The 24,175-nt window shown below is 40.2% G+C and overlaps 1 protein-coding gene across 1 annotated transcript in view; it reads right to left on the bottom strand.

The window, feature by feature from the left end:
* Positions 1 to 3,815: 3,815 nt before the first annotated feature.
* gng12a (guanine nucleotide binding protein (G protein), gamma 12a) overlaps positions 3,816 to 24,175 on the bottom strand; it is a 37,554-nt gene continuing 17,194 nt past the window's right edge. The window contains exons 2-3 of the mRNA XM_080907728.1: positions 6,584 to 6,692; positions 3,816 to 5,820 (exon numbers count right to left, since the gene is read on the bottom strand). Coding sequence (XP_080763854.1) covers positions 5,695 to 5,820; positions 6,584 to 6,676 — 219 coding nt within the window. The 5' untranslated portion in view covers positions 6,677 to 6,692 and the 3' untranslated portion in view covers positions 3,816 to 5,694. The remainder of the gene's footprint in view (positions 5,821 to 6,583; positions 6,693 to 24,175) is intronic.

Below are 24,175 nucleotides of genomic sequence, written 5' to 3'. Positions count from 1 at the left end.
TCGGTCAGCAGGACCTTGCTCATTCATCCAAACAGGTTCCCGTTTCACCAATACTCTGATTTGTTGTTGGCAGTTTGCATTTTCACTAGCTGACTTCCTCAGGAGGGGGGGGGACATGTACCACACCATTTAAAAAAAAAAAAAAAAAAAAAAAAAAATTTAAATAAAATATTGAGAACTAGTGCAGGTCTCTTGAGGGTTTGCTCAGAATACGCTGGCTTCTCCCCTCAGGACCAATAATGTGCAGAGAGTCCTTACTGGAAACAGGAGTGGAAAAAAACTTTGAGCGTATTCTAAACAAGGTTTTGGCACGCAACCTCGTGCAAGATGATCTGGAGCGCTCCCGCCACCCCCTCACCCTTTCCCTTCCCAGCTATGTCACATGCAGGTGATCTCTCTGGAGTTGAGTTTCGATGATGTCACAGGGCTGGAGTCAGGCGGGCAATCCCCTTCTAAAAGTGCACAGTCATAATCACGAGAAGGGCAGAAGCCTGTCCTTGAGTTGCACAATCCAGTTCAGCCTCTGTGTGAATTATTTACTGCTGCTCAACTTGACTGACTTGCTTCTCTGTAGTCAGAATGAATTTACTAATTCTTTGCCAGTTTGGTGGGTTTTGTGCTCTACTTAAATCTCACAGTTTGAGCTGCATATAGCAGAGGACTGGACTTCAAAACAAAACCCAGTGCCTCAGTAATGCTTCAGCTGGTCTCTGTTTTTACTACATCACCCAGAAGCCTCCACTGCACTCAGAAATGCAAAGTGCACTTAAAGCCACTCCTAAGTGCTACCTAGATCAGAATGTTCCCCTGCCCTAGAAAATTTCCCACAGGCCCTGTGGTTTTACAGTTTTAGCTGGCACCGTGTGAAAGGTCGCCCGGCTTGTGACTGCAGGAAGTGACGCTGACTGATGTAACGTGGCATCTCTGTGATGTAAAGAAAGGTTATTTTAAGATGTGAGCAGCGGAGGGCTGATGTAAGCCCTGTAATACCACTTTTGACTTCCTTTGAAGTTTATGCTGGATGTTTTTCCCTTTTCGTGATCGTCACCTGGTGGTCGTGTGCTACTGCAGGGAAAAGTTCACTGTTGTTTAAACACAGAGCAAAGTTCAGTTAGCTGCTGAGTCACTCTGAACATCGAATATTTGGCTTGTGCTGATGTAACCTAATATCCTGAGGCAGTAATATCATGAATTGAGATTTGAACGCACTGTGCGCTGTCAAGATCAATTATAATTTTAATAGGTGCATCTAGCCAAAAATCAGTGCTGTTTAACCCAGACTCAGAGAGGTGTTGGTTCTTCTTTATGGCTATTTAAGGCTTTTTGATTAGGCTGCGTTATACTGAGATGCTATCCTAATGGCAAACAAATTAATATCAACAAGAGGACACACCTGTCACAACAATACATATCAGCTGCACAACCGTATGAATTTGACCCGTGACACATTTATCAGCACTGTTTAAACATTGCAGGGATGTTGCACAAGACTTGATTTACTCCAGCCAGTAAAGTGCTGTCCTGCTCTAAGGATTTTGCATCACAGGGGACGACTATCTCCTCGAGATGAAGTGTCAGAATATAGACGGGATGGACGATTACACCCTAAGTATTTAGGAGTTGTTTCACTAACTGTGTGGGCTCGTGGAGCTTTTAAGCTGGTGGGTGCATGACAGCCAGAGCAACAAGTGAATCGGAAAAATTAGGCCACATCTATGGAAATGGTAAATATTGATAAGGTACATTTCACCAGTCGCACCTGTCAAATTTCATGCTAGTTTGGCGTTTCGCTTAGGTTTCATGAGCTCAGCTATAAGCAGTGGTGGAAACTTACATGACAGTCCCAGTTACATCGGCATGACCAGTTTAAACATGGTTTTCAAAATAAAAGCCACAGAGAGTTCTAGGAATGTAACAGATGCTTTGAAGTCTGATTTATTTAAAAAAATAAAAGCCTTCTATTTCAGTTTTCCAATGTTTTGTTATATAACTTTAAATGCCATCTCAATCCATCTTTTTTAGTGAAAAAGTTGTGCAGCTTTTATAGTAGCAACAACCCCACCGTAATATTTCCAGAAATTGCATACTCTAAATCACTAAAACTAATAGATCACATCAGGAGTTTCAGCATCATCATTTTTATTGTCACATGGGGCCCTCATGAAAGTTCCTGCAGAGTTTTACACAGCTTTGGTGTCAGTATGCTGAATCATACTGACTGAGAATGCCTATTAGTTTATAAGGGCATGCTGGGCCTTTAATCATGTTTGTATATTCTAATGTTATCATTGTGAAACTGAAGCTGTTATATAAATGAAGCCAATTAGAAGTTTCTGAAATGTTCCAAAGTAGGAGTGTTGATAACACAAATAATAAAGTCACTGACATACAGGCAGCACTAGCGTGAAAGTACTCTATTATTTGCAGCACTGTTTATGGGTGAGTTGTGCATTACATATTGTAACTTAAACAGGAAAAGTACAGATTAGCTGGCAATGGAGAGATAAACATGCAGCTGGGACTACCAGAGGAACTGAGGTGCAACTGCACTCCACACCCTCCATCATCCAGCCTCACCCACACATCAGCACATTCCTACACACTGACACTGTAACTGCCAGGACAGATTTTCACAGTGGGGCACATGGTCAGTGAGCTACCCTGCCAGCCGCTACCCCCCACTCCCAACTCTCACATTGCTGCACAATGACAAACTGGGATTACTGCAGTGGCCTTCAGGGGCATTCATGTCTACAGATGTCTGTAAAACATCTTTAATGGATGCTTTTACATGCCACAAGTTTTTAATCTTATCATAGCTTTGTCAACTTGAAATGGGCCTGTTTTTATTTGTCATATGTGTAATGTTACAATGGCAGATGCTAACTGTAATTAAGGTCAGGCTTCAGAGTCCAACGGTCATCTCAAGCACACAACCCTGGCTGTAAGTACATAAGCCTCTGACACTTTGTTTGTTTATGAGGGCCAGCCAATCAGAGGAAAGCCCACAATTTTTTTTTTTGTTTGTAAAAAAAAAAAAAAAAAAAGCACTATTTTCAGCTGCAAATCTGCAAAGGTACTTTAGTAGAGTCGGTTAATAAAAACATGGAGTTAGAAATGAGAACAGGTCCCCTCTAAAGTTTCCATTACAAGTCTCTATTTTTAATAGTCTGTACAATACTAACAACGCTCATGTTTCCTGCAGTGACATTTGATCTCTGAGGGACGAGCACCGTGAGAAAACAAGAGGAGAGTTTCGCCTGTGTAGCTTTTGAACAATAATAGGTGACATTGTTTTGTTTTGTTTTGTTTTTTCCATCACTACGTGGCTGTATGTGTGAGAACTGTCACATCCAGCCCTGTATTTCTGTAGTTTTTACAATAGCTGACAATATGCCATTCCTGTATGATCTTCCCATTGTGTGGAGCAGAAAACGTAAAAAGCTCTGTACCCACCAGCTGCCATGAAACAAGGTCAGAGAGACCCAAGAGGCCACCAGCAGAGAAGAAAAACAGACTCTCAGGCTAAGCAGGCTGTGCCCCAAAATAGTTACTATCCAAGAGTGGTGGAAATCAGAGTGTTGCACTTTCTATATTTAGCTTTGCACACGGTTTTTAAACTGCCCTGGTGAGAGGCCCGAGGTCTCTTCTCTCCCAAGTAAGAAATACATACATGTCTAATGAGAGGAAGTAGCCCCAGATAACACTATGGACATGAGAGGCCAGCATCGGGTTTCTATTCTGCATAAATCTCAGCATGGATAGTAGCAAGGCTATGCAGCACGGCACGTTTTTATTGAGATATTAGTACAGTATTGGACTGTAGGAATGCTTCACTTTATTAATTTCAGTTAAGTCTTCATACAAATGTTGGAATATTAATAAAGACAGTTATCAAAATGCAGATTTTGACAATTAAATTAATCTATAAATGGTACAATAAGGCTGTTACAGAGTCACTGTGAATGGACAGAAATTAGGACATGGCAGTGGTCATCTGAATTTTTTCCTTAGGAGGCATACAGGACTCGTTTATTGCAAGTAAGAAGAACTGACAGCTTAGACAAAAATCATAAAAAATAACAATACCATTGATAGTAACACTAGATCTTGCTGATTTGAAGACCTGAAAGTACCCTTTGGAGAAGACAACAATACCAAAACTGCTGAAAAGCGGAGCACCTGGTAAGTGAAACACAATTTTAACAAGTTCTGCTCGTGACATGTAGACAAAACCCGATGGCACAATATTGTTACAAATCACTTTCATCCCACAGATAAAAATTGATAGAAACATCTTTAAAGAAAGTACTCCCAAGTTAGAATGTTCTTCATCATACAAGGCAAACATAAGTAAGGCTTTAGAGTGAAGAAGATTTGAATTAATACTATCTATTCTGTCTTTTTTTTTTTCTTATTGTAAAATTCACCATAGCAGATATTTTTCTCCCAGCAAATCACAACATACAGCACATGCCAGACCGACACCCTCCATCCCCACAAACACAAAAGTGGAAAACTAGAGCAGTTTTAAGAGAGTGGTTTAAAAAAAATAAAAAGTAAAAATAAATCAATGCACACACATTATGCCCACCTGGTGCCAAAACACTTAAAGATAATGATGTGCACGTTCACTTGACTAAGACACTTGTGATGAGCGAGCAGGCGGGGCTGACACTGAGTAAAGATCGCTAGCACGTTTTGTCGTGAGCATCCTAAAAATAACGTACCGCAGAAAGTTTTTACAAAGGACGGCTAAAACAGTCAAATTCAGACACCATTAAAAATATTTCTAATATGCAGTGTCATTGGTTTTCTTGGTCCCGGCTTTTCATTACACAGTGTTGCTTCATGTAAATCTGAATCTGAGCACTGATTATCTTTGACCAAAGGTGTTCATATGGAATGAATATCAACATGACGGTTCATTAAATCAGCTAAAGGAAACACTATACAAGGTAATTATACTGCAAGGAGATTTTACACTATCAGATTACAGCTGTAGTACCAGAGAGGAACAGACTGAACTGAGCTGGATGCAGATTACGCAGAAGCAGCTGGGGGCTGCTGCAGCTGGGATGGGTTGTAAAATACTTTGCGTTACTGGAATTTAACACTAAGTGTTACTGCTCCAATCCAAAATACATCACGGTAACATCTGAGCAGAACCCGCCCCTGAATTTAGTAATCCAAACCGTACAATACCGGTGGCACCTCTTTCTGAAGCTCTCACTGTTCTCCTTGGATGACACACTTTAAAGGGCAGGAGGGACACTTTGGCTGCATGAACCCATTTAAGGCAAACCAGGGAGATGAGTAACAGTCGCTGCCCACCGGAGATGACGTTGTGCACATATCAGGAAAGACCAAAATCCATCACTGAGGATTGCAAGTGCTGTTGGGACATTTCGACAAGGATATCTGCTTTGATATTACGTACTTGGAAGCAACGTTTTGTTAGTGGTTAGAGCTCAAACTGAAGAATGGGTCAATATTTTCAGTGAATAATACAGGGCTGCTGGAACAGGCACACAACACATGGTTTCTGAACACATGGTAATGATTCGATCCCAGTCCACTCCTCCAATTTCTCCCAACACAAAGAAATACAGGAACATTAATAAGCCAAAACAAACAAACAAACAAACACACAAAAGAAAAAAAAAAAAACAGATAAAGGCTAGGTGACATCCACTACAATATAGTGCAGGGTTTTTTTTCCTTGAAGGGGTTGTCTGAAGCAGGGATGCCCGTAAGGAGAGGGTCATTTCTGGCGTGTTCGGTGCAGTAGTTCATAAGGTCTGCAGAGGCCTTGGATACCTGTGGAAACAATAAAAAATAAGTAAATAAAAAAAACATCACATACGAATGGAGAGAGCTTTTAATGGATGTCTTTGTTGCAATGCGCAAGCACACAAAGTCAATCCATTTGTAAACACAACACATATTTATGTACTGCTCAACAATTATATGTTCAAAAGCTTTGGATCTTTAGACTGGTTTTAGAGTACGGCATCACATCTATTTGAGATGAACATGTGAAATAAGGATATCCTTAAAAACTCCAAGCACCACTGTATCTAAACATGTGACCATCGTGTCTGTCTCTGCCCGGTTTGATGGAGTAAAGACTCTGAAAAAGGAATACAAATCACTAAACAAATTGTAATTTGTATTCCACAAAGTGGCTCAAATTCACGAGTTATCATCCAATGCTATTGCTTGTGTAGAAGCAACAACTTTTAAGAGAAGCAGTTGTGTGATTGGCTGGTTAATCCCATGTACACACCTCACATTTGGCCAAAAACAACAATTTTTCCCCACACTCCATTCATGTTATTCTGCAGAACATAAACATGTTTTTAAATGTGTATTTTATTTGTTAAGGTATCTCGTAACATTGAACATGAGCAGTTCACTACACTTTGAGCCATTAATTCTATTTTATTTTATTTATATAGTGACAAATCATATGTAAAGAGAACATTACACCCCCCAGAGCAAGCACCCCTGGACCATATGTTGTTGGTGGAACAGATACATAACATAGAACAGGAGAGGTGGCTTGAATGAGGCACTGTACCTTTATCCTCTCAATGCTCGCCTCTATTCTCAGCTGGTTCACCGTCCGTCGGGCATGGGCGATGTTATTGGAAGGGTGAAGCTTTGAAGACATCCTGGGCGATGCAACACTGCAAGGAAGAATGGAAGATGACTGGATGAGGAGGAAGAAACAGATAAAGAATGCAAATATGTTTTTGGTAAGAATGCACTGATGTAAGAGGCCAATAAAATCTAGTTTTGTTTTCAGTTCCTGCACTTCTATCAAAATGATGATTCCAATTATTGGCACTGAATGTGTCTCAGGTGTTCATCACAAGCTATTAAATGATTTGACCTTATGTAATGCATGTAATGTGTTGCATACCAACAGCTCTATAGCACACAGACAGGCCAAACATCCACATTTCCTTTGAAATATGCAAATTTTGTTTTGCCAGTGCATACTTGCAGCAAAAGTATGTGAGCTGCACACACTCTGCTACCTAAGACAGTTAATGAAGATCAGAATATGCATGATGTGTGTGTTTGCACCAAAGGCCACAAAGAGTTCAGAGTTTTTCTGATAATCATTAACACACAGAGCGAACAAGCCCGGACATAATTCACAATCCAGCTCCGATGTCGCTCTTGTGCTCTCTTGCTTCCTTTTATTGCCACGTGTCTGTGTTTCCCATAAAAACAGACTTATTTCCTGTAACATCTTTGCATAACACACAAATGCCTTCTTGTGACACACCTTGCTTTGACCAAAACCTTTCTCAGCAGAGAACAGGAAGCCTAAAGTACAGCTTCTCAGAAGTTTGTGTCGAAAGTTTGTGCAAACTGTGACGTTTAATTTAAATTAACAAACAGTGTGCGTGAAATATATAAATCAATCAACCTGTATGCAGTTACAAAAAGGCAATGCTTTTTCATTCAGGCCTTTTAAAAGTTGCCTTAGAGCGTATTTTTGGTTTTTATACTCTAGTTTTAGCTAAATACCTACAGGCCTCTATTTTCTGCTTTGCAGAGATACCCTGGCGTTAAAGCAAAATCTTTACTGATTTAGAAACATGCAAACAGAAAAATACAAACAAGTATATTATTATTACTATTACTACTGTGTTTATGTTTTGGTGCACAAATGCTCCAATTACTGCATCCGCTCTGAATGGGCACAGGATTGTGTAACGAGGCCTCGGTCACAGTAACTGTAAATGATACAGGAAGGTGCTGTAAACGAGACACACATGAACTTGCAACAGCCACAGACAGTCCTAAAGCCAGTTTTAGTCCAATGCAAACATATTGCAGAAAATGTTTATTTTATTAGACCCTGTCTGCAGGATGTAGTCAGTCCAGACAGCGTCTGATGCTGTAGCCAAATCACACTGCTTTTCATTTCAAGAACAAAGAGCGAGGGAGGAATAAAGACAAAAAACGGAAACATGAAGGGACGGAAGAGTTCTCCTGGGAAGTGCCTGATTGGAGTTTTATTTCCATCCAATGACAAGTAAAGACTTCAAAAGAGTGAGTTTGAGAGATGACTCAAAGTGCTGAAATGTTATTGATATCTTGTGAGACATCAAAGAGTCTTGCGTCACAATCTGAGAGGGTAGAGACATCCTCATCTTCCTCATAAAGGCGAGCCACCAAAAGGTGAAGAGGACAAAAAAATCCTTTTATCTAAACATTTTGAGTCCAAGTCTTTGTTTTTTTTCTTCTTTTCAATGTGTGGAGGAATTTTGTGCAAAGGACATGCCCAGGCTTAGATTTTTTTCTTTTATTATTATACTGAAAGAAGCAAAGATTCCAGACTGCACTTTTACTTCACCTGCTCCAGATGGGCTAGCATTTTCCTGCTTCCAGATAAAATATTCTGGTATCTTGGCACTATCAAGCAAAACCGACTGCATAGTGCAATATGCAAACACGGCCCAACAACTGCTGATCAAGTACTACAAAGAAATACTGCGATAGAATGAGAAATGCAAACAAGCTTCACACGGCAGGTCTGATGTAAAAAAAACAAAACAAAACTTGGGCTGGTCCTTTCTCTCAAAAACCTCTTCCTGCAGAGAGGCTAATCATCCATGTCTTGAGTTAAAGACTGCTATTTCAGGTTCAGCAGCAATTACACATTCTGCAAAAGAGAATAAAAGGGCTCTTAATCACAGATCAGAGGTGCAAGTAAAACCAAAGCAGATTTAAAAAGGTACCACATTTTATTTTGCTGTTAGCGTAATTCAGACAAATTAATTTAAAGGGTTTAAAGGGAGATTTATTCTGAAATTTTACCAAGTTTTTCTCCTTTCTGTATAAATGATGCTGTGCTATGTTAAGTGATCGTAACTTCTCACTTTTCTATGTGCACACTGTGTCTTAAATAAGAAAACTTCCATCATTCTGCTCACAAGTATGCAGTCATTCAGGTGTGTTTTAAAGATATTTCCAGGATTGGACGTCCTAGCTAATTCACCCCAAGATCAGAAGAACTGCAAACAACCCAAGAGCTAAATCTCAAATACAAAGTCTATGTCTGAACACACCACAAGCCTTCTAAATGATGCCCTTTCGATGTACAGAGTGTTGATCCTTGGCCATAATGTTTGGCCATAATGCATGCTGTGTTTGATGAAAACCATCAGGACAAACAACTCCTCCCAGCTGTCAAGCACGGTGGTGGAGGCATAATGATTTGTGCTTGTTTTGCAGCCACAGATCCTGGGCACCTTGAGGTCGACCATGAACTCCTCTGTCCATCAAAGTATTTTACAGAAAAATATGCATAACGACACAAAAGGATATCTGTGTAGCTTCTCAGTCATCCAGGTCATGGTAATCTAAGGAGCTTGGAAAGAAAAGAACAGTTCCTTAGAGCTTCTTCAGAACTGAAGAAGCTTCTCAGATGAAAGGTGAAATGTCTTCAAGAAACTTAAAGATGTCCAGTTGTTTTTCTTTTCAAGCTTCAAGATTACACAAAAGGATACAAAAAGAATTTTTCTGTAATGTTATATCTGTCTCACAGAAAAGATAGCACCCAGATTCGTTGGCCTAATGAAAGATGTCGACTATAAAAATTTGTTGATGCAGAATTTTATTGTCGATGCATCATATCACGTAAATCTGTTTATGTAACTGCAATACACTGCAGGAAACTATGTGGGCAACTATGCGCCTATATTGTCTGCCAAGGCAGACAATATAATTCTGTTTTGTTCTGTTTCACTAGTACTAAGCACAGGCGTTGAGTTCGTCTTTTAATGAGGCTCATGCACCTCTCAAATGGCTGAAGTCATGACAGAGAGCGACTTTTCCATTGTTCTCAGCTGCTGGGAACATCATCTCAAAAATAAGCGAAAGCCCCACTGCAGAGCTTGTCCACTGCAACTGTGAATCCATGATGAATTCATCTGTTAACGTTGGTAACTTGTTATTTTGGAGTGGAAACTAAATCTTTTGGATTTAATGTGAAAATTTATTTGAACTTATGGACAGAAGCCATTTTAGTTTCCTATTTTTAGTTGTTTTTTTTTGTTTGTTTGTTTAAATACTACTAGCACTTTAATTTGTGTTACTTAATACACTGATTATTTTAAAATTAATTTCCTGAGTCGTTATCTTAATTTGCTGGTGATTCACAGGTGGAAGGAATAAGGTGGGGAAAGGTACCTGGAGCCTGGAAGAAGAGATCTGCTCACAGGAAGTGGAGATAAGAGTTGTTGAAATAATCGTTGCATAATCAAATAATCAAAGAAAAACTTGCCGATTAGTCGACTACCAAAGTAATCTTTGCTTGCAGGTCTAATACCAACCCATTATTTAAATATTAGTTGCTGTCAGTAACCCTCAAGTGTAATAAGTATTTAGACTGAGACACTTTTAAAGCTTTGGCTCTCCACATCTGAAGCCTGGCATGTGAAGGGAACTAAAGAGACCTCCACGAATGTTATTTAAGATGAAATTAAGACAGAATTGAAAGTTTACTACTTTGTGTAGATTATTTTAATCAGCATGTGTGGTAGAAGAAAGAGGCAGGACTCCCATTGGGACTCAGAAGTGATTTCTGTAGGTAAAATGAGTCAAACAGTGCAGCCCCTGTGATGTGATGCCAGCTACCACCAGCAGCAGCCGGGCTGAAACTCTATGGGAGAGCACTGTGAGCATGAGTGTGTGGCATTAACCACCACCATGTACATACAGAAGCTGGGCAAAAAAAATTTACCTTCAAGGATCAGAAAAAGACCACCTCTTTTACAGCACAACACACATGCATACAAGCAGGCAGGACCACCTACTGCACAGAGCAGCATGGGCCCGCCACTCTGCTGTATCTTACACACACAAACCTACCCGCACACATGCCATTCATTAGCACGGTGTTCAAAGTACCAAGAACAGGGAACCATTATGAGTCAATGCTATTAACAGCAACACTCAGAGATGAAAAACTGTGTGTCTCACACTATTACTACACTGCAGCTTAAACCCAAAAAACCCTCTTAAAATCGGCTGACGAATACAAATAACATACATTAAAGGCTAAAAGAAGAGTCAGTCTGTGTGGTCTCTTCAGTGAGTGAGTATCTCGGGCTTTTTAGATTGGAGCAGCTTTTGTAATAAAGTAACACTGCTTTAGGGCTTAAGTATTGACAGCTGTACTTCACACTTTAACTGACATAAGGTGATGAGAGGCAGGCAAGGATCAGCCTTTTACGCATGGAAAGCTCTACATCTAGTTGACCCAAAAATGACAGATTGGTAATTGCAGACTGCGTTCTTCTGCAGATACACCAACTGGTACAGTCTTCGGTAAATGATCAGTAGGACCTTTTCAGAATGGGTGTTATTATTTGGGTTGTGGAGGAGCTGGAGGAAAAAATGTCACAGTAACCTAAATGCTCCAAAAGCTTGGATTATCTCACTCCTGCGCGCATGCAAATTTGATGCAAAAAACGAGTGCTCACAAAAAGAAACTCTAAATAAAATTCAGACATAAAAATACAGAGCTAAGCAAACCCATGCAGGCCAGGCCATCTGAGCATGGAGTTTATAGCATAGCGGTGAGAATATAGTAAAAGACTTGGAGGCAACTATGTCTTTGATGATTGAGAATGGATGTTTGTAGTGAAGGCTTTTGAGGTCCTTTTAAAGTCAGAATCCTTTAAATTTTTATCAAAGCAAGCTCAGCTTTCTGACGCCACTCCTGCAGCCACAGTGATCCATTCACTTTACATTGAGCAGTTGCAGTTACTGAATGTAGTTGTTTTACCAAGGGCAGATTCGACCTTCACAATACCTCCTGTATTTTTAGTCTCTGCTGATGCTAATACAACATTTCATTCTGACACAGGGAAACACATTTCATAAATTATTTTTTTTCCTGCAAGTACAGAACATGAAGGACATTACTGAACTGTCAGATGAAGAGCTGCAACCTAATCTCAAGTAAGGAAACAAACTGTACCGTGTCTTGCTGCCGTGTGGGAGCTACTTGTTTGTTAAATCAGATTGATCCTGCAATTACTTCTTCACTCATGCAACAATTTTTACTAAAGAAAAAAGAAAAGCATAGACCATGCGCTCTGATGTCGTGTTTCTGACAAATTGGCTGCACGACGAGTGCTTTCTGCAGTATTAAACTACATCTGCTGACATTATGCATGTGCAAGCTGCACATACATGATTATGCACAAGAGCCTCTTTTTTTATCTGCAAAAATATAAATCACATTTGATATGTGATTATTTTAAAAATACTTGAAAATCTACTGTCCAGACTGTAAGTGTTAGCGCTTTGGGGTCCTTAGGGACTAGTAAAGCGCTATATAAATACAGGCCATTTACCATTTTCCAAATAAAGCAGTGAATTGTGAAAATGCAACATACAGACAGATGTCTGCAGCTTTGAAAAGAGTTTAAAGGACTCCAGCCACACGTCATTATACTAGCTGTTCCCCTTTCCATACAAACACACACACACACACGCGCGCACTTAATCGTGGTATCTTTCTCAACTACAACCTTCCCCCTGCCAGTAGGAGTTTCCTAGTCTGCAGGCAAAGCTAAAAGTAGATCTCTCATACTTTGTGCTGCAACTCAGCACTTTTCCAGCTGAGTGAAAAACCGTCTCCTGCTGTACCTAAAACATGTCCCTCAGAACTACTCTGCAGCCTGCTTTACTATAAACACTTCCCTGTTCTCATAAGGTAACAGTGCTTATCAACCTTACTAATACTCAGTCATCAGTCCTGATGCTGAGTAAAGCGTGATTGTGTTTATAAACTAGAAGGGAGACTCTGGCTGCAGAGTTTCTCAGTCTGTGAAAAAGAAGGGGTGAGGCACAACACAGACGTGGTGAGCTTATACTTGTTTTATACTGTGAGAACCACAAGCCTGACATCACTACTTTCCCACCAGAAAAAAGAAAGAGGTACTTATTAGGCTCTGGTTTGTCTGTCAGCTGCTGTTTGGCAGTTAAAACAGCAATGATTTTGTCTGCCAAAGAGACATTAGAGACTTGGGACCTTTAACACAATTTATGCAAATTAACTGCACAACAAACTTCTTCTTCAGAAATGCTCATTAGCATTACTGTGTTACTGTAACATTTTGCAGGCCCTGACAACACACAATTTTGCCATTCTTGATAAGACTTATCATACGCAACAGCTGGTACACGAGCACCAGGGCATCTGCCATCCTCATTTATGAGCTTTGTTGAAACAACACATTGAGTCAGCAAGTCGCTTTGCAGAAATGTTCATTAATAATTTAGCATCGCAGGCTTAGGGTTAGGTAACTTTTTAGCCGCATGCTAATGTAAAACATTTTATTTAAAAAAAGAAAAAGCTTCCTTTGTCATTGAGTTTCATACATTCAATTGTGCCCAACATATTCATTTTTTATAAGCTCTCCATTTGTGTATGCCAAATGGTTGAAAACTACACTTCCTATAATGCCATATTCAGTTTGCCTCTCAAAGACACCCATGTTAAAATGCCCAACTCTACAGCAGAATTAAACATGTTTACAGTTTGGTATTAAGAAAGGTTTCTTTTCTTTCCCTCCTTTATTACAACTGCATGAGACTGAATTTACCTATAATTCACCTGTTGAAATTATATAAAAGCATAAACGTATTATGGGTTGCATTAATAGAGACTTTGCATGACAAGGAGTTGATGTATAGGCCATAAGGTATCAGCTACGGGTTGTTTCATCTTAAGCTTCAGTCACAGGACCAAAGACTGATCAGTGATCATCTGGAATCCACTGGTCAACCAACAATCTGCAGTGATTGCTAGCCAATCAGCGGGGAACTACATACTTTTTTCCTTAGCAGCTAGAGGTTGCTAGGGGGCCACCACCACTTTCTACGTCTGTGCGATTGAGGCCTAATTTGATTCACTGTAATGAACCCTTCAAGCATCTTTGCCCTTGGGTTTCTTAGAGTATTGGTAATTCTTGGACTAATAAAATGCAGGTAATCAGATTAAAGACCAGTAAGTCTTTGTTTCAGACTTGATGGGTGAAATATTTACATTTTTCTTAGTTTAGAAAAATCTTAGTTCAGCATAATAGCCGTCTTCCATTATACTAAAATTATCAAAGAGAAACTCAAACCAATTGATGACATCACATTGGTTATATCCATCTTTTATACACAGTATGCAATGGATCGATAAAAAGAGAAGGATGTTAATCTAAACCTAAGCTTAACTCTAAATGCTGGTGATGCTGGTGACTTGATCGATGTTAAGAAATTAAGCATTTAAAGCACTTTGGATGTAGAAGGTCTGAACAAAAAAATAATTGATAAAAAAATTGAAGATATGCCCAAATTGCTAAATTTGGGAGGGTGGCTGCTGCTTAGTCACTAGTGATAAATGTATATAAGGGTTCCAGGTTTAGCATTTGCACATACATTGACAAGACACAGAGCTGCAGCACCAACCCCAGAGCTGCAGGTTTGGCTGCTAAGATAAGTGAAGCTGACTGACCCCACCCAGCATACTGGCTGCACACTCTGTCCACAGGGAATACTCGGAAGTTCAGTGTTCCTTATGATTACCAAGACTGCTTGATTGAGATCAGCTAACAGTCATTTCTATCCCTGAGCAATCAGATAGTTTCCAGGAAAAGCAGCAGGACCGTTCAAAGATTAATGGAAAGTTGTTCACATAAGACATGTGGTGCTAAACATAACACAGTATATTTCATGATACAGTTAAGTTCAAACCCACATACTATGGCTTCTCAGAACTAACTGCACAATCCTGTAACTTCTGCTGCAGACTGACTGGATCAACTAGTCTAATCACCTTGCAGTGTCTCCACCAGCAATTCAAGTTGCGCCTTACATCCATGTCTGCATAATAAATGTAATGAGGGCTTTTAATTAACTTAAAAGAAAAAAAAGGGTATCAAGTATATTTATCTTTGGCCAGTAAAGTTGATTTCGATTAATAGTTTCAGCCATGACAGTAGACACTGTGTTATATATACACATACATCTGAATGCTAGCAATGCAGAAAATCCACATAATCATCACTACTTCACATTTCAGGTGTCCTGAGACATCAGCATTCACGTGACTGCCACGAAAAGATGTAAACCTTCAAAGAAAAAGACAAACAACCTGAAAATATGATGCCTCCAGCCACAGCTGTTGCCAGTAAGGAGGCATAAATAACAATCCAGCACACCGGAGCAACCTGCAACACAGTCCCACAGTGTCTAGACAGAAGACTAGACTGGACTCATTTCTCCAGGGTTTCTAAATCCTGAATTCATGCACAATTACTCGAGGCTCATTCTTGTCCAAATAAAGTATGAATGATTCCTTGTTTCAAGCACAGACTGAATGGCTGAGAAGTTTTGCTGCAGAAATTGCAACTCAGCCCAGTTTTTCTACAAAGTCAATTCAAAAGCACTAGAAGCTACAAAGGTGCAAGGAAAAGCTGCACATGAAGTCAGATAAGTTGGGTACATCCATGAAACGGCAAGTAAGAGAATCAGTGTCCTTAAACATGATGTTATTTAGGTCAGGACTGTGTGAACATAGCTGCTGTACAGAGAGTGGCTGATACAGCGCACAAGAGGAGCGGCATTTGTGTCAGCGTCTCTGACTGCCTGACATAATGACAGATAACAATGATAATTGAGAGGACAAGCAGGACCGGTATGTAAAAACTAAGCAGGGCCAAGAACTCACATGACGAAAGAAGGCAATCTCAACCTAATTAGATTCCACTCCAGACACAGCTCACAGCCCAGAGAGCTGTGTTCACACACTCACTACTTGATGTGAGTGTGTGAAAAAAAATCTTTTTTTAAAATTACTTTTGTTCTTGTTTCCTTTTCTGTGAACTACGATTTTTCATCACGATTAAAACAATGGCCCAAATTCTGTCTTTGAGTTATTTGTCTTTCTCACACACACACATCACTGAGTCATGTGGCAAAATCTGGCTCCCAAACTGCTGAATGGGCTATTTTCAGCAGGCAAGGTCAGCCATGTGGTGGCCCGTGGCTATTGTTGACATCGCAAATTATCAGTTGTGCAATTCTAAATGTGGGTGTATGTGGTTTAAAGATTAGGGCTGAATGTCGACTAAGTGTAGCATAGGCAAGTGAAGGTTTAATAGGTACCTGCAGCAGGTGTGGTGGGAGTTGTGTTTGTGAATCCCAGGATACAGAAAAAAAAATCTGTGACCTCCTTAACTGCAGCAACAAACATGGGTAACATAAAACAGTATAGTGCATTATAGCATCTCAATTCAGATCAAACAGTTCTTGGGGAACAGCTGGAGGCAAGTATCCAATGGGAATCTTCCAAGGATTTTTTTCTGTTTGCATTTGCACTGCTAATAGGAAATAAGATGCAATAGTCTAGCTAGCAGCTGATAACGTAACATCCTTTTATTTTCTTGTGATACCCTTTCAACCAAGTCATTTTCTCTCTTTGCATTGCTTTCTTTTTGCAGTAGATGCATATTAGCAAGTTCAAGTAAAATGAAGCCCAATACAGCCTGGAGTTCATTAACAGTAATTTCTTCTGGGTATTGTTCAACTACTTTAATATTTTACTGATATTTACACTTTTTCCATAATAAAGGATACCTGTGCTGCATTCATGTGTTCAGCCTAACACCCTACACTTAATCTGGGCATATGTATGTCACTCAAAGTTCCTGTTATCCTCAGAAAGAATAAAAACCTACCTTTTTTATGCAAACACCAAAGATTGGGGGTACTATGCCTGAAGGTTCCTGGAACTAATAAAAGTTTCCTATATTAGACAATAAGTAGAGACAGCCTTGGGCTGTAACTTCAAGCAACCTTTCATATCAAAAGTGCAGTAGATAGTGATGTGCAGTATGGGTTGAAACAGATAAAACGATTAAAGGGAAGATCCAAAAAGATCACAAGTGGCTAACATGAGGGCCTCGAGAAAGAGTCTGCAATCTGCAATACGCTGAACGTAAGAGCAAAGAATGAGAGATATTTGGTCTTTCCATTGATGTAACTGTCAAATGGCTCCTTGCATTCCTTCCACAGGAGGGGCCAGAAATAATGAAACAACTATGTAAACGACTTTGTTGATGCTCAACAGCCTTTCAGACAGGACTCCTGGCTTTACATGCATGATGTCAAAATGCTAATAGCAGGACTTAAACTGACGCAGAAAGTTGCCCCAGTGATATTGTTAGCAGCTAGAGGGTATTCTAAAAATAGCCAGCAGCTCTTTGTTGGTACTGGCTGGTTGCAATTGGTTCAAGTTAAAAATGACACCCAACTGTAGCTGAATATGACCAATTTGGGCACCATCCAGATTAGCAAGGACTCGACAGCTTCCATGTAGTTGCCCGTGAGCCTCTGGTTCCCCAGTAATGGGTCATTATCGAGCCTGGAGCAGCCCAAAACAAACAGAGGCCTGTGGCAGATAATGCCCTCCGGACGTCATTGCAGACGCACAGAGAGTGACATGCAGGAGACATGGGCGACCTAGGCAGCGTCTCTCTCTGCGCTGCCCTCGGAAAACAAACAACATTGTTCTCCAAAAACTGAACAAAAGAAAGCTTAGTGCAAGCCGAGTGGAGTTTGCTGGAAATGGATGCAGGGAAGGAATGAATGGCGGGGCAGAGAGTTGTGTGCTTGCGACCGAGACTGAGGGAGAGATAAGAGTTTGTATGTGTGCAGGGGAGAGAGAGTTCAGCTGGAGAAAGCAAGCTGTGCAGCTGTGTGTATGTTGCATTTGGTCCTGTGCCAAATATCTGCTGCTAGAGACTGCTATAAAACTTAAAGCTATTGTGAGTGCTTTGCCTCTCGCCTCAGTCCCCCTTGCCTCTGAAAGCTACTATTCATGACGAAGGCAGAGAGATACTACACAATGGTGCTCCATTTCTGCCCCAACACTGCCTTGCCTATATGGAACAATAAACAGACGTATTCGGCCTTTCCAGGCGCCACCCCTGAGCTCAACAGACAACATTTATGTCGCTACTGCACCGATGGTGAAAAAGAAAAGGGCAAAGGTGTGTAGTTAGTTATGCCGCAGATTATGCCTGATCCCAGCTGGAGCCGATGCAGGAAGCGTTAAGCAACAGCATGCATGCATGGAATAATTGATAATGGCATAGACGTCACAAAGCTTATTAGAATACAACATAAAGGTTGTAAAGGAGATTGCTTTTTGAGCAAAGAGGAAATGGGATTAGTCAGCTGGTGACATAAATGGGGATGAGTGTGTGTGTGTGTGTGTAACAAAGATTAGGTGTGTAAGGAGGGGCAAAGTCCATTTATACAAGTGTATATCTGTAATGCCCCCTGTATGGCATTCAGGTATACACGTATATTATTTTAAAGCAAATTACTACAGAATCTGTTCTGAGGAAAGTTAAGCAAAATATAATATTCAAGTACTAAATCTTTTGTTGTTGATCAACAGCAGCCAACAGCCATGTAGATCAGGACAAAGGGAACAGTGGTGGAAAATGTGTGCGTTTGTTTTTCAGGATGCTCAGGTCAGAGAGAGAAAGAGAGAGGAAAAGAGAGAAAGAGGTTGAGAGAGAGGAGGGGAGCAAGGGAGGGCGAGCGCAAAAGAAAAGGGGACAAAGACAGAGAGATAGGAAAAGACAGAGAGAGATAAAAAGACAGACACATACAAAAAAGAAAAGAAGTAAGAAGAGAGGAAAAAGAAAAGATACATGGTAAATGACTTGGTTCTTCTTTCTACTCAAAGCGCTTTACCTCTCATCCACATTGTACAGGCATTCTTTTTCTGTGTAGAAGTGCTTTCTATCTAATATTCACACAGTCCTACGAGTTGCTCTCGATGCATTCGATATTGAATGCATCGAGAGCTCAGTATCCTTGGCATGCAGACTGGAGCAGCCAGTGATCGAATCACCAACCATCCTTGATGACCTGCTCTACTTCCTGAGCCACAGCTGCTCCTGCAACACACCTAGGCCCACCCAATAAACTGTAAAGACAGATATATATCTATATATATATATATCTATATATATATATCTATATATATATATCTATATATATATCTATATCTATATATATATATATCTATATATATATATATATATCTATATATATATATATATATATCTATATATCTATATATATATCTATATATATATATATATATATATATATATATATATATATATATATATATATATATATATATATATATAGATATATACACACACACACACACATACATGCATGTGAGCAGGCTGGTGCATGGATATTCATAGGTGTTCCCTTTGCTTCTACTGTACTTTACCTTTATCATTTCTGCTGAATCACTGTATACATTGGCATGCCTTAGCCTTTATTACTCTGTTTGCTTTTCTAACAAATGTTATGAGCCATAAATGCAACTGGAACACAGCTCCAGGGGAACAGTGAGCACCTGCATCTACATTTAAGAACACTTGTATTTCCCATTAAAACTGACATGAGCCACTGTTGTGCCAGTGCCTCATTAATTCAGCAGATCCCCGAGAAGCCATGCTCACATGGTGAAATTTATTTGTGTGCAAACTTCTCACCTTTGTCATTACAGATCAGAAGTCACGAGGCCACATGGCTGTGGACTGTGGATGTTTTGAACTGCTTCCCTTACAAAAAACCTAGATAAGTGAAAAATAATCCAGAGGGCTATAGAAATCACAGAGAGGAGACGAAACCTTAAACACTTTAGAAGTGAAAGGAATCAGGCTCTTATGAAAATTTATAAACTATACCCAGGACACCAGTTTTTGCACAGTTTAAAAAACAAAACAAAACCTGAGCAACACCACCTGAGCATCAGCCTTCCTCCAGCTTACAAAAAGTGTGGGATGACTTTACGTGTCATGAAGAAGTCATGTGGGCTCATGTTTTATCTATTAGCAGTGACTGTACATGATTCAGAACCCAATGATCCCCATTATCTGCTGGTAAGAAGGGACATTACTGCACACGCAGGGACAGGAATGACAGGCATGTGGATAGCAGACAGATATCTCCACATGACCACTCAAGTTAAGTTGCATGAGAAGGCGACACACACACACACACACACACGCATACAGAAAAGAAAACAGAAACAAGCTCATAGAAAGTGTCAGCAGAGACAAGAGAAGTGCTGATCCCTGAGTTATTATTGGAAAATGCAGCAGTCACTCTGATAAATGCATACTCCTTATTGTGCTGACGTTAAAAACCTTATTAGACTTGATGCATACCAATATATTTCCTATTCCAAAGTGATTAGGACTATGGGGGCATAAGTACTTATTACAGTAAGCTCTGCATGCATTTACTGTGCCACTGTTTCAAAGTCCAGGTAAATGATTTTATCATCACTTTATGACAGCAGTGGAGGCCTCTGATAGGGTTGAGCGGGAAGAGGCGCAAGGTCAGGAGGACAAATGTTTATGATCAGGAATAATACACACGTCAGCACACAGCTATGTAAAGTCAAAGACCAAAATTGGACATGAATCTTGCAAGTTAAAGTTCCTTTCTGCTTTCTCTTCTGATTTTCATGCTATTGTTAAAACATACAAAAACTCATATTAGCATATATAGAAAACTTGCAGCGATATAAAGGACACAACTGCTGCATCTGAAAAATAAAGCATTGCAGTAAACCTGTATTCTTTTCAATGGCCAAGAAGTGGTTACAGCTGCAGTTTGCAATTACACTCCTGGTCCTATAGAAATTATGCGTATCGGACTTGACCTATACACTATGTTGTGATGAGTTTATGGTCTCATTTCATGTCACACTGAATAAAACATTTATTCAGCTTGGTCAGTTTATTTTTACACGACCATTATCTCTGTTAGGCTCAAGGTCTAACGTCTTTGGATTGACAAGTTGCTAGCCAATAGGAGTGCAGTTTTACATTAAGCTCCACCCTTCACTTGTCAAAACAATGGCAATAGTGACTTTTACAGCATATTTTAGACTAGGAAACACTAGAGCCAGCATTTGCCGCAAATGTACCACAAATAACCATGTTGCATCTTGTGATGAGTCTACAAACCCACGCACACACAAAAAGGAACAAGTAACCATTTGAGATTCAGAAACTTGCAAGTGTGAAAAAATGTCATCACTGCATAAAATCCCACAAAAAACACCCAAAAGATAATGAAACACTAATGACATTCAGTAGGCATGTTGTCACTTTAAATTCCCCAAGTGCAACAGCCTCAAATTCCAGTAACGCCACAGAAAAAAAAAAATGGTGGTTTTGCTTTTGAAATGTCTTTCTTGTTCCTCTAATTACTTTTCAGACACTCAGATATAGATTCACCATGATTACAAGACATTTAGGCAGCAGGAACAAAAGTTTAAATTATGACGGTTAAAATCCAGAAAAAGAGACAGACAGGATCTCAGACAGCCCGTTGACTTATAGTTAGATTGACTTACAATCACCCCCCTACTACACATACACACAAAGGAGCCCGAGTTACTATTAATCAGGGGCCACATGAATGGCTGCTCCTCCCTCCAACCACCGTGACTCTGTTCATCTAACAGTTTCAAAGACATGTCGGGTGCAGGAAGAGGCTCACACTGTGGGTCACAGTGAGGCCACTTCCTCTGCAGCCCACCCCAAATCCCCTCAAAAATTATGTTTGCCTCCTCCTCATCCTCCCTTCGTCTCCCTTTACTTCCTCTCTCTTCATGCTCCATCCACTTCTCAGCACTACAAGGTCACTAAGTTCACCCGGCTCATTCATGCGAGTAGTTTTGTTTATTTTTTAAAATGGACTATAGTCATTTAAAGAGACTCCAGTGGTGGACAAAAAAAAGAATTAGTCAAGACAATACACAGAAAATTGTGTGCCATAAGGTCATCGTAGAGCAACACACAGGAAATCAACAGAGCGAGAAGTGCTTCTGCAAATAGAGCTATACACAGAAATGTATGTGTGTGTGTGTTAATCAGATAGACTTAACTGCAGTAACCGTTCATGAATGTTTAAATTGCTTATCCTGCAAATGATTTCTCCACTGAGAAAAATAAAATCTCCACATGATCAGATAACGGTGTGGTCTTTTGCAACAAGAAGTGCAGCGAGAGGGAACACTGCCTATTGGGAACAGTTCAAAAAGGTAGCTGCACAAGGAGTCGCTGTACAAGAAGCATTCCTGGACCAAATGTGAGGTCTTGCTGCACCACGAAGGAGCGAGTAACTCTATAAATCACAGCCAAACAAAGCCTTGATGTTGGTTTAAAAGAAAGTGAATTTGACAAGAGTGTGAATGAGACACCTGATCTGAGCGAATGAGAAGACACTGAGAATGTGGACAAGAAGATAGACAGCGACTGTGCATCTCACAGACACCTGCTTCTGCTCCAAACAGAAACTGAGCATAACAGACAAAAACTGTGGGGCCCGAAGAGTTTTTAAAAGTGAATAAAGGGGTGCGGGTTTTTCTCTCAAACACAGCGAGGACGCTTGTGGATGCAGAGCCCTCTGCTACAGGTGTCGAGGAGGGGTCCCAGCCAGGCCTCTGTGAGGAAGGACACACACTGGCCTTTGTTTGGGATGCCAGCAAACTTCCCCATAGACTCAGAAAGGCCCCCAAAGCAATGAAAGAATCCATCAAAGTGACACTGTTTCTCCAGCCCACTCGCACACGCCCAGACAGCTGAATTTAAAATGCTGATTGGACTGTGAGGATTATGAATGATTCATTTGTCATTGGACCCTTTAAGATAGGCTGCATGCTTCTGGTGCATCCTGAACTTTCCTTCAGTTAGTTAAAAATGGCATGCTGCTGACAGAGCACTGAACCCTACCCATATGTACATATTTAGGAGTTGCTATTACACCATTAATGCAATAAAGGTAGTCATAGCCAGCATTCCTTACTGCTGCCAGGCTGGCCTACCCACACGATCCTACAACAGGAAATGCCCATATTTGGGCCTCGGCCTTAAGAAATCCTGTGCATGTCAGAGGAAATAATTTGAGGAGTGTTTGTGAAGTAAAAAAAAAAAAAAAAAAAAAAAAAAAAAAAAAAAAGGTATACCTTCCTGTGAGTGGGAGAACTTCAAAGCATTTTATATCCAGTCCAACCAGACAGAAGTTTACATGTTTCTACAGGAAACTCTACATTTTTTATGTAATTGCCAATCACAAGTGGAACAGCCCAAATGGTCATTATGCTTCCTATCACGGTGACATTAATCCATGGTCATGGGGTTGCATATAAGACTATGCATGAAGAAATCACAAGTCAAAAATATAAAAATAAACTCTGAAATAAGGTATTGCTCCTCTGACCTTTGTTATAAGATTAGAAATCCTTTACTGAGCCATGATCTTAACTGTATTACCAGCAAACAGTACATTACAAAGAGACTAAGGCTCGTCTGTCGGCCTTTGCGTTAATGGCGCTCTGCTTGTGTTGGTTACTATAGAGTCCTTCCAGTAAACAGTGCTGATACATAATCACAGTGCACACACGCACGCACCCATGCTATCTGAGCCGTCTAACAAGACAAATAAACGATCCCTGATTCACGTCAGAGGTGCAACATATGCAAAACAGACAATGCATGCTCACCTTGCAGGAAAAATTCCCTCACATACCCTTATGAGGAAAAAAAAGAAAGGAGGAAAGAAATGTAAAGGACAATAGGCAGGCATACACAGTGACATGAGGAGTGTGTGCGAGAAAGCAATCAAGATAAATGGCCTAGTTGTCACACAGAGCTGGACTCATAAAGGTAAAGAGACTAATATAAAATAATTTATTTAAATGTAAAAAGCATAGCTGCTGGAAAAATGATGCTTTGAATTAAAACATATTTTGGCAAATGCTTGCTTTTGCTGGGGTGGCACCAGCAGTAGGAGCACCAATGAAAATGACGGGCCTCTCAAGAGAGGCAGAAAAGCAGTCAGAGTGCACCACCTTGTGGCAGGAAGAAAGTACTGACAGCTGAACAACAGACCTCTTTAAGATCCAAAAAGTCTGAAGAGTTGTTTCGGGCCTGTTTCCAATGACTGTGACAGTATTTACTTTTGCTTTGATCTACTTTAAAGTGGTAAAAGCAATCCACAGAGAACCTGTGCTCTCTGTTATTTATCC

The sequence above is a fragment of the Rhamphochromis sp. 'chilingali' genome (genome assembly GCF_963969265.1).
Source record: "Rhamphochromis sp. 'chilingali' genome assembly, chromosome: 16".
In the NCBI taxonomy this organism is placed as follows: Eukaryota; Metazoa; Chordata; class Actinopteri; order Cichliformes; family Cichlidae; genus Rhamphochromis; species Rhamphochromis sp. 'chilingali'.
The sequence above is the reverse complement of the archived record's forward strand: the minus strand, read 5'-3'. Positions and strand labels throughout refer to the sequence as shown.